We start from the raw sequence: 12,306 nt of genomic DNA, 5'->3' as shown, positions 1-12,306 counted from the left end.
GGAACGAGCTTTTGACTGGCTCCAGCAGAGCATAGGTGCTGTGTCCGTCCCAGACGACCTGCCGGTTGGAGGGAGGCTGAAGTTTTTCTATGAAAGATGGCCCCTTATAACCTCCAACCGGTGGGTTCTCCAAATTGTCCGCCTCAGATATGTCCTCAATTGGCTTCGAAAACCTCCAAATTGCCCACTGAGAGCTCATTACTTCAGCTCTCTGCATGAGCAGATACTTGCAGAGGAACTCTCCACCCTTCAAAAGACCCATACGGTCAAACCCGTTCCACCAGGGGAAGAATGGCAGGGATTCTATTCCAAGTACTTCCTTGTGCAAAAGAAAACAGGGGTGATGCTTCCCATCCTAGACCTAAGGGCTCTGAACAAATTCTTGGTCAAAGAAAAGTTCAGGATGGTTTCCCTGGGCACCCTTCTCCCAATGATTCAGGAAAACAATTGGCTATACTCTCTGTCTTAAAGGACGCATATACACACATCTCGATACTTCCTGCTCACTGGAAGTATCTTCGGTTTCGGCTGGGAACACACCACTTCTAGTATTGTGTGTTTCCTTTTTGCTTTGCGTCATCACCCCTCAGTTGCAGTGTCGGTATGCAGGCTGGGGGTGATGTGTTCTCTTACCTCGATTATTGACTGGTAAAGAGAACATCGGAGAATGGTGCTCGAGAGTCCATACGGATTCGGATGCTAGAGCTACTAGGGTTCATTATAAACTATCACAAGTCCCATCTTCACCCTTCCCAACAATTGAAATTCATTGGAGCCCTGCTAGATATGCAGAAGGTTCAAGCTTTTCTCCCAGAACCAAGAGTAGACACTCTAGTTCTGGCTTTTCAAGTTCAAGTCTCTCAGCAGGTCACGGCTCAGCAGGTGTTGAGGCTGTTAGGTATAAAAAAAACAGTAAAACGATGAAAAATGTATAAGCAACAGCACCAATATCATAAAAGAGATTCGTATTGAAATAATAAGGTTCTGAAGCCATTGAAAATAAAACGATAACATTTGGATTAAGAAATACTCAAAATGTACCTTAAGATGCTCTAAAATCCATAACTATCAAAATCATTAACAAATTACAGCAAAAAAGTGTTTAAAATGTGATAAAAAGTTAAAATAGTGGTGGAATGCATTAAAGACAATTTCAGCGCGTTCCACTGACATCATCAATGTGTTTCAACCATGGAAGGTGCCTCAGACTGTAAAAGCATTAAAAATAAACTTGAAGAACACCTTAAAAACATCTCTTATCACTTAAGAACAACTAAAAGTGAAAGTATAACAGAGATGGATGTTCTAAACCCATACAAGTAAAAAAAAATAATTATATAAGAGATGCCATAAAAAACAGGTAAGCTCTCTTTAATATGAATAAAATTAAGATTCCTCAGTGTCATGGTGTATAAAATTATAAAATAAGATCAAAATTTAAAACTTCACAGTATAACAAAATTCTTAAAAAAGAAGCTGTCATAAGCCATGCTGCAGATAGGAAAATGAGAACATATGAAAATCAATTTATCACAGGAACACAGAGAAATCAATTTCTTGGTTCAGTCCAAAGGGTGTTACTGTATTGAATTTGAATATGAATCTGTGTTCAGTCTGTAACAGAAGTTGGTCTAAATTACCCCCTCTCCATGAAGGATGTGGCATGCGCAGAACAAAAAATTTGTAGTCATCAAAAACATGATTCTTCTCAATAGAATGTTGTACTAGTGGTTTCTCCAAGACTTTTCTCTTCAAAGCACTCTTGTGTTCCATGATACGTTTGTTGAAAGAACTGATTGTGTTACCTATGTACAGTAGTCCACATAGGCATATTGCAACATAAATGTCACCCCAGTTTTTACAATTAGTGAAGCTTCTTAATACTGCTTTTGTTGGGTGAACAAAAATTTTAATCTGGATATTAACCCTACATAGTGAACATGAACTACACTTGTAATGTCCTGCATGTTTCAAACTGTGTTGTTGATTAGGTCCAGGGAGAGTGGAGTGCATGAGGATGCCTTTCAGATTCCTTCCCTTTTTATGGGCAATCATGAGGTCTTTGTTATGGAAATGTATAATTCCTCGAATGATGTGCCAGTGTTTGCATAAACTTTTTATGATACCTTTTGAAACATGAGTAAAAGGTAGGTCCAGAGGGCAGCTACAAAATTGGTAAGTGGTCTTGGACAGAAAACATATAAGGATAGGCTTATGAACCTCAACATGTATACACTAGAAGAGAGGAGGGAAAGAAGAGATATGATGGAAACTTTTAAATATCTCAGGGGCTTTAATGTACAGAAAGAGAGACTTTTTCAAATGAAGGAAAACTCTCGAATGAGGGGGCATACGATGAAGTTAAGAGGAAACAGGCATAGGAGGAATCTAAGAAAGTATTCATTTACAGAAAGGGTGGTGGAAGCGTGGAATGGCCTCCCGGTGGAGGTTGTGGAGACGAGGACTTTGTCAGAGTTTAAGAAAGCATGGGACAAGCGTGTAGAATCCCTTAGGAAAAGGAGGAGTTAAGGGATATGTAGGATGGGTAGACTGCTTCTTTAAAAATTCATCCTTGGAACAAAGGTGTTTATATCTCAAAAATTGACTATAAGGGAGGTTAATTTTTAGACTACAATTGTGACAGTTTTTATGTTTCAACACTTTTTATTGACAACAAGTCAAAATAAACATTTTCACAAAGATGAAAATCATACAAAATAACATCTGTCATCAAAGTTTTAACCTTTTAACCCCCGCCCCCCCTTACTATTTAATATATACCAGTTCCCGGAAGAGAAATATTGCTACTTATCTACACACGATCCTCGACCAGAAACATGTTCAAAACCAAGCCCCAAGGAGCACATCCCATATAAAAGAGATCCAATTTCCAGCCATCTATTATCAACTTCCTCTCTCCCCTTCCCTGCCCTCCGCCCCATCCCAAATCCCAAGGCAAAACTATGGTGCGTCTCACTGGCAGCTAGTGTAAAAGTGTCCCTTAAATACTAACTAATTAAAAAAAAGGGACGTTCAACCCAGTGCAAGCAGTGAGTAAGCACCTACTATTATTGAAAGTAGACTCCTCAATAAATCTCTCCCCCCCCCCTAACCCTATAAATCCTATATAAAGGCACCTTCTATATCTTCCCCAAACCTAGAAGACACACAAGCTCCAATTCCCAGGGATCAAAGAGAATTAACTACCAGACTTCTGCCCCGAGTATGCAAAGATTGTATATATGGCCCCCAAATGTCATGAAATTGCTTCCATCGCTTAGGAGATCCCCGTACCCCCGACGTTCAAAAAGCATGAACTCATGTAATTTATTCCTCCATTGCCAGAAGTCCGGGGGAGAATCGCTAACCCATTGACTCAAAATGAGCCTCTTACCAATCAAGCAAGCCTTACGAACAGTTGCTTAGCCGGCCCGCTCTGCAATGCAAAAATCTCATATTTGTCTAATAGAATACCAACAGGAGAGCTCAACATTCTGGAGCCTAGCAGAAACATCAGATAGCGAAGAATAACGGCCCAAAAATTCTGCACCCTAAAACAAATCCCATCAACAGTGAAAAAAGGAACCCAGCGCCCTCCCACACTTCCCACACAAAGGAATGTCCACCCCACCCCCCCCAATCTTGAAAATCTGAGCCTTCGTAAGATACGCTCTGTGAAGAGTACGGTATTGACATTCCTGCAAGCCAGCATTGCCAGTCAACCTAGGAATCCTAGAAGTCAAGACATTAAAATCTAAGGAGAGGTTGGATCTAGACATATCCCAGGACCAATGCTGCTTAATCAACTCCCGGTCCTTACAAAGTGGCAACGTTCCTAGGGTCTTATAGAGACCCGAGACCGAGAGCCGCTCCCCTCGCACTGATTGAAAAAACTGCCTCACTTGGTGACTATGTCGTGAACGCAAGGCGGCAGCCTCTAAAGAGTTGACGTAATGTGCCAGTTGATTATAAGCAAAGATGTTACTAATTTCATACCCAGTGCCCAAGGCCCCCAGGTTCAACAACGAACCCTGCAAATTCAAAGCATGCTCCAACTGAGTTATGCCCATCTGTGCCCAACGTCGGAATGTGATATTATCAATCCCAGGTTTAAACAGCAAATTTCCACAAATTGGCAGCAAATCAGATGTACGTAAGTCCAGCCCCCAAGCCCTCACCATGTCCCTCCAAAGTACACACAAGGAAGACAACAGTAGGCTATTTCACAAGTGGACCGGGATAACGGGACCTGGCGCTTGCAGTAAAAAATAAAAATGACAAGGGGCAAAGTATTGACGCTCCAGCTGCCGAGGCATATAGTCTTCCTTGTCAAAGAACCAGTCACCTAGATGATGTAAAAGACATGCCCGATTATACCGCTTAGATCCGGTAAACCCAACCCCCCTTCCCCCCAAGACCCCATGAACAAAGACAGCAGAAGCTTAGCCTTCTTTCTTCCCCAACAGTAACGCCTAATCAGACTATGAAGTAATTTAAGATCTCGCTGACGAATATAAAAAGGCATTAGCTGTAACAGGTACAACCATCTAGGGAATTCCACCAGACGAAACAACTGAATTCGCCCATATAGCGTAAGAGGCAAGGACACCCATGCACACAGTCGCACCTCCGTGGTCCATAGTAGTCGTGTAACATTTAGATGATATAAGCCTGACAGTTTCATGGACAAGCAAAGGCCCAAATAAAGAAAAGAACCCTTTGCCCATCGAAGAGGAAAACTCGACCCCCACTCCTGTCGCAGGGCATCCCTAGAGGCCAACGCCAGGGATTTAGCATAGTTAAGCTTAAAGCCAGCAAAATCCCCAAACTCTTGGAAGAGCTCCAACAGAGCAGGCAGTGATCTGAAGGGAGATCTGTAAGATGTACCAGGAGGGCGTCCGCAAAAACCAACAGAAGAAACCTTGATGAGCCTACCAGCACTCTCGGAATGTCAGGATGAAGAGCTATCTCTCTAACCAGAATATCCAACGATAACACAAACAGAAGAGGAGACAATGAGCACCCCTGCCTCGTACCCCTAAAAATCCGAAACTGGTGCAAACGTACCCCATTGACGCACACACACGTCTGGGGCTCTAAATACAGAACGCGAACTGCATTAAAAAAAAAACCTCAAAATCATAATGCCGCAAAGCAGCAAACAGATATGGCCATCTCACCCGATCAGACGCTTTTTCTGCATCAAAACTAACCAAAAGGGAAGACAATTGTTTCTGAGCCACCATTTCCAAAGATGCCAAAATAGAACGAACATTCTTAACTGCTGTCCTTCCTTTCACAAACCCCACCTGGGCCACGTGAACCAGATCAGGAAGCACCATAGCCAGCCTATTTGCTAAAATATTTGCATGTAATTTAACATCAACATTAATCTTGCGAAGTACTTAATGAAAAAATTACAAAGCTTCGACTCATGATACCTACTAACATAACTGAGTACACAAGCATCCTTGAATGCTTAGATTCAAAACCTGGGGAATGCCCAGAAGATCGATCATGGACCAAGTTTGACACGATATCTTCAGAAGAATTCTCAAAATGGCTCGGAAAATACGCTAAATCACAATGCAAATTAGACATCTGCCCCAATAGCCTAATAAGATCCGCCCCCAAGCAATTCAAAAAAGACCTCACGAAGCACATAAACCACAGACTTCAAAATGGTCTCTTTGCCATGGAGAAAGGAAACATCTTACTAACTCCACTGCCAAAAGATGCTAAGAAAAGCACAATGGATCTAACCAACTATCGCCCGGTAGCATCAATTCCACTCATAACTAAACTCATGGAGGGCATAGTGATGAAACAACTCTCTGAATACCTAACTAAACACTCAATTCTGCACGAATCTCAGTCAGGTTTCCGGTCAAATCACAGCACTGAAACAGTACTAGTATCTGCAATTAACTCATTCAAACAAGCAATTGCAACCGGGAATAACATACTCCTCGTTCAATTCGACATGTCCAGCGCCTTCGACATGGTTAACCATGAAATACTACTACATATACTAGAATACTTCGGAGTAGGAGGCACAGTTCTCAAATGGTTCAAAGGATTCCTGATCACAATATCATACCAAGTTACAACCAATACGGACATATCACTCCCATGGACACCTGAATGCGGAGTTCCCCAAGGATCCCCCCTGTCACCAACTCTCTTCAACTTAATGATGATACCGCTATCCAAACTTCTAGCCAATCAAAACCTCAATCCCTATATATAAGCTGACGATGTCACGATTTACATCCCATTCAAACATGATCTAAACGAAATCACCTCACACAATACTCATGTGAAGAATACAACGAAGAAGATGTTCCACTCCATGTGGAAACTCAAAAGAGTAAAACCTTTCTTCCCGAGATATATCTTCCGCACCCTGGTACAGTCATTGGTAATAAGCCACCTGGACTACTGTAATGCACTATATGCCGGCTGCAAAGAACAGACTATCAAAAAACTCCAAACAGCCCAGAATACTGCCGCCAGACTCATATTTGGAAAAACTAAATATGAAAGTGCAAAACCCCTAAGAGAGAAACTTAATTGGCTCCCACTCATGAATGCATGGCATTCAAGATCTGCACAATTGTACACAAAATCATTCACGCTGACACCCCAATCTACATGCTAAACCTTGTGGACCTGCCTCCTAGAAACGCTGTAAGATCATCCCGCAAATTTCTCAATCTACACTTCCCCAGCTGTAAAGGACTAAAATACAAACTGATACACGCCACCACCTTCTCCTACTTGAGCACGCAGCTGTGGAATGCTCTACCTACAGATATGAAAGCCACTGAAGAAATAACTAACTTCCGCAAATCTCTGAAGACACATCTCTTCCAAAAGGCCTACAAAGGAAACACATAACCTACGAAACTACCTCAACAATCCACACAGTTATTACAGTTCACCTATATCCTACCTAACACCTTCCGTCTATCTTCCTTTACTTAATCTTCAAACTTTAATAATTGTATCTGTTACCATGAAATGATTATGACTATCTTCCCTTACCTAGTCTTCAAACACTAAAAATTATACCTGTTATCACGAGATGATTATGTCATAACCATACTCTGTAAGCCACATTGAGCCTGCAAATAGGTGGGATAATGTGGGATACAAATGCAATAAATAATAATTATAATATAGGCCTATAGGATCCCGGGTCCTCTAAATTCTTCCCCTCTTTAGGTATCACAACTATCTGGGCTAACTTGAAGGTCTCTGGGATAGTCTGACCCGTCACCATCGAATTGAACAAAGCCAATAACGGCGCTTTAACTCGTTCAGAAAACTGTTTATAAAACTATGTGATATCCGTCCGGACCTGGCATTTTATGAGAGGCACTCTTCTGCAGAGCTAACATAAGGTCTCCTTCCGTAAATGGCTTATTCAACAAGCTCAACTGTCGGGGAGAAAGCCTAGGCAGCACCAAATTATCCAAATACATGTCACTATCCAACCCATCCTCGTCTAGAGTTGCGTATAAAGTCTCATAGAACTGGCCAAATCGATCTGCTATCTCTCTATCAAAACGTAGCATCTTACCATCTAAGGCCTTCACCTGAAGAATTCGAGAGAATCCCCCCTTTTTCTGAACCATACGGGCCATCAACTGCCCAGCCTAATTACCATAACAAAACAATTGATACTTATAATACAACTGGGACTTAACCGCCCTCTGATGTAGCAGTTCATTCAACTCCTTTTGAGCCACCAACAAAGCCTCTCGGGCATCAAAGGGAGAATTCCCATACTTAATTCTGTGTCTCCTAACCAGTTTCTCCAGACGAAGGATTGCTTTATCTCTAAGCTTCCAGGCTCTCGCACGATAGGAAATGATATGTCCCTTCAACACAGCTTTCGCCATCTCCCAAAAAAGAGCAGGTTGTTTGTGAATACCATTATGAAATTCATAGTCATCCCACCGTTCAGACATGTAAGCCCTGATCTCCTACCAGGTCCAGGGGGTACCTCCAGAGACGATCTCCCTCTCTATCTGGGGGAGAATCAAGCACCAACCAAATCAGGGCATGGTCCGACACCACATAGGGGCCAATTTCCGCCTGAGAGATCTGAGAAAAAAAGGAACCTGAGACAAAAAGGTAATCTATACAGGATTGAGAAGCATGAGTTCTAGAGAGATGAGTAAAGTCCCTTTCCGAAGAGTGCAAAACATGCCACACATCTACCAGATCCAAAGCATTGCAGAGCAGCAGTAGAGCACCACGACCTACCCCGGAGCTCCCCGCACCAGGGCCCGACCTATCTATCGAAGGGTCGAACACCAAATTGAAATCTCCCCCAAGGATTATATTCCCACCAATGTAGCTGCCACCAACTAACCCCTTCCTCTCCTCCCACCCCCCTACCTCACCCTCTTAGAAATCCCCACATATCTTCTGTGAAGTAAGATCTCACGAGCTCCCTCCCCCGCACCCACACGCTAAAAAAAAAATCTCATGCATACATTAATCCCCATATCACCCAAGTAGCCCCCTTTATTAATACATTATAACATTGTGAAATGCATACGTTTACTCCATGGGGAGCACACAAACCTCCCAAAGCCCAGTCCAAAGTAAAGAAAAGCTATACTTCCAACATAGCTACTTCTATTCCCATTGAGCAGCAGCTGTCAAGCTGTCACCTCTGGGAGGAAAAGAACATCTTCTTCTGCTGGGTCAAAATTCACCAAGAGACGGCTTCATGAAAAAACAACTCACATAGAAGGTTCACATCCTTATGACTCTCAGCCAGCTCCTGTAATGAATGTGTCTAGATGTGCCTCCAACCCCTCCCTCCTTTTCCACTTTCTCTGATGTCACTGATGAGGAAACTGCACATCTTTCCTCGTCCAAACGTACCACCTGCCCCTGTGATCCCATTCCCACTCACCTACTTAACACTATCTCCCCCACTGTCATCCCTTTTATCCGTCATATCCTCAATCTTTCGCTTTCCACTGCGATTGTTCCTGATGCCTTCAAACATGCTGTAGTCACACCGCTCCTTAAAAAACCTTCACTGGGACCCTACCTGCCCCTCTAGCTATCGGCCCATCTCCCTCCTCCCTCCTCCCTTTCCTCTCCAAGATACTTGAACGTGCTGTTCACCGCCGCTGCCTCGATTAGAACTACCACCCAGCTACTGCATGCCCCGGACAGTAATTCTAATTTTGACGTGTGTCTAAAACGCGCGTCAGAAAATAATTTTTATTTTCTACCACATGGCGCTAACCAGGCGATAATCAGCAGTGTATGCGTGCTGATGATTACCGCCCAGTTAATGCATGAGACCTTACTGCTAAGTCTATGGGTGGCAGTAAGTTCTCAGGCCTAAAATGGACGCGCACTGATTTTTATTTTGCCACACGTCCATTTTTGGCCCAAAAAAGGGCTTTTTTTTTGCAGGCTCACTGAAAAATTGACCTGTGTGCATCCAATACACGTGCATATACCAGCACATGTCATTTTTCGGTGCGCCTTAGTAAAAGGGCTCCTTAGTTGGCTAACTCAAAGTCTTTGAAAAGTGACTGGGTTAACTGATTAAATTTAGCCACCTGAATTTGGCTAGGAGGATAAACATTGCTAAATTATGGGTGGTCTAGCTAGCCAAATTTAGACATTGCAGGAGCCAGCTTAGATTTGGCTGGCTAGCATTCATTAACCTTTCTTCCCAAAGACTCTGATGAAAAAACTGATGGGCTGAAATCTCTCTCTGGAACCCCCTCCCTCCTGATTCAAGACTAAACTGCCATCAGCCCCTGTCCTCTATCCTCTCGCTTTTACCCTTCAGAAGCTCAACATCCCACCTATCTCTAACTTCCAAAGTGAAATTGGCCTTTCTTCTCCTCCGATTTCACAGTTCATTAATAGCAGTTTTGAAAGGTAATTGGGATTGGTTTCTTCTTGGCAGTGCAGGGAATGAATTCTAAGAACTAGTAGGTCCTAAGAGCTACTGGCAACACTGTTAATGTACCACTGGAGCTAGGATAAGAAGCTAATTCTCAGTCTTTCTCCAGGCTCCGCCAAATGACTTCTGGGATTATTGTACAGCTGTCTACACTGGTGAAAAGTATGCATGTTCTTCTCACTCCGCAGACTGCAGGATTTTCATAGTAACATGTCCTCCTTTCACTTCGAAAAAATATCCCAGGAAAAATATTTGCACACATTTACAACTGCTAATTTTTGCAGATATTTTTCTGAGTAAAAATACACATGCATTTTTTTTTAATTTAAAGAGCACAGTTTTACATCCTACCCCAAACCCTAGGTAAGAGTACACATGAAACAGCTCTGTGCGTGGCTCTGTGCGTGCACTTTTACCCATATATAGAGTGAGCAGTTCTATAAAAGCCTATTTTTGAGGTTAAAGCAAGGAAAAGATTTAGAAAATTACTTTCTCTGTGACCAACTGGCTTGAAATAATGGCAAAACCAATGGGTTTTTTTTTTTAGTAAATTCAGGGCATAAGATCTTTCCATAGGACTGTGTAAAAGACATGTTAACTTGAGATCTATTATTTTTCAATTGTTTAATTTTAATCTCATTCTAGTTAGTGATGATTCCTGACCTGATTCCAGCCCTTATAGCAGCAGAACAGAAATCTTCCGCCTCTTTAAAGTGGAGAACGCATGAAAAACTACTGCAGAAATATGCATGTTTGCCGCGTATCATATCAAGTGACCAGATTTACTATCGTTTTTTGCAACGAATGTTTGCGATCCTTATGAGTAATGTAAGCCTATTTTCATTTATCATGTCATACTTTTTAATCTTTGCCTTTTATCTGAGAAGCTGCTGTATTATTTCAGCCATGGGTGTGAATACCCTTCCAAATGATACTTTATTTTTAAAAAAAGGCTGTTATAAAGTTATACCAACCTGTAGGTCAACATACGTCCTTAAGAGAAAAACAGCAGCTATTAATTAAGTACTTGGATATGGGACATATACCAGGATGCTTGGTACTGCACCTAGTCCCCTCATTTATAAATATTTGTCTTATGCAGTAGTATGTTTTGGAGCTCTTCAAAATGAAACGTGAGAAGCCACCAATGAAATATTTGAAAATCATATACATTATGGGGTAAATATTCAATAGTGCCTTTAACTGCAATGCCATGTTTGTTTTTCTAAGCTTTCACAAAATAACTGAATTTTCAAACACATGGTTTTCAACCAAATTTAATGTAAATATCTTGTTGTGTCACAAAATATATACATATAATTGTGCTCATTGCAAAATGGGATGTAAAGATACTTGCATAAACAGTGTGCCAGTTATGTGCATATTTTTTTGAATATTAATGTTATGGAGGCTGTTCTGTATGTAGGCACCTCTTCTTAGGTGCCCCAATGCTGTGGTGAGAGCCTATTCTATAACAGCATCTGGGTGTCTAGTTTCTGTTGTAGAGTATTGGCATAACCCAGCATCGGTGCACTTTTCATCTTTGTGCCTATAGTTACGTCAGCCATAGGCCTGACATAACTGAGGTGACATAACATGGCAAGGGCATACATAAATTACAGTATTCTGAAGTTGTGTGTATAAGTGGTAGCCATGCCTGTGCCCCCCCCCCCCCAATACTCCACCCATGTGAATGCCCCCTTGCATTTATTCACTCTGCCACTTATGTGCTTCTTTACAGAATATTACTTAGTTGTTTTGCTGCCACTAACACGCTTACCTGTGAAAGTGACATTATTCTGTACATGTTTGGTTTTATGGTTTATTGAGTTCTTAGTATACTGCCTATCAAGGGGATGCAGTAGGCAGTTTACAAATTAAAATGAAGGAGGAAAGGAATGTCATTAAAATATAAGAAAGCCCAAGGTGAAAAGCAAAGATAATAGGTATACAAATGAACAAAACGTACAACAAAATAGAAAAAATACAACAATAAATGGATAAAACCAAGAGAGCAGACCCGCTGTGGGCCCAAAAAGGATGCGTGACCAAAGTCACCACTCTATGCTAAGGGGCCAAAGGATTTGAGTAAAAGATAATTTGTAAGATTTGTTCTGAATTTTAAGTAAGAAGGATCTGAGAGCATGTTCCAAAGAGCAGGGGCAACATAAAAAAAATGCAAATTGTCTAATGGACTTGAAATCTGAGCAGTCAACTGATAGGATTGCCAAATGGGTTTCAAAAGCTGAACAACCAATAGAGCAGAGGTGGTCCAGCAAGGAGAAGCAGCCAGAGTAGTCACACACCCAAATTTATTGAAAAGAGACCCAACTTGTCCAAGTTTTGTCTACAGC

The 12,306-nt window shown here is 41.8% G+C and overlaps 1 protein-coding gene across 2 annotated transcripts in view; it reads left to right on the top strand.

Moving 5' to 3' along the window:
• Nucleotides 1-12,306, top strand: part of PPP4R4 (protein phosphatase 4 regulatory subunit 4) — a gene marked incomplete in the record, with an annotated part of 442,181 nt that overhangs the window by 317,348 nt on the left and 112,527 nt on the right. For both annotated transcript variants that reach the window (XM_030214960.1, XM_030214959.1), the window contains 1 exon segment: nucleotides 10,598-10,780. In XM_030214960.1, the coding sequence (XP_030070820.1) occupies nucleotides 10,598-10,780 (183 nt within the window).

The sequence above is a fragment of the Microcaecilia unicolor genome, chromosome 9 (genome assembly GCF_901765095.1).
Source record: "Microcaecilia unicolor chromosome 9, aMicUni1.1, whole genome shotgun sequence".
Taxonomy (NCBI): Eukaryota; Metazoa; Chordata; class Amphibia; order Gymnophiona; family Siphonopidae; genus Microcaecilia; species Microcaecilia unicolor.
The sequence above is the reverse complement of the archived record's forward strand: the minus strand, read 5'-3'. Positions and strand labels throughout refer to the sequence as shown.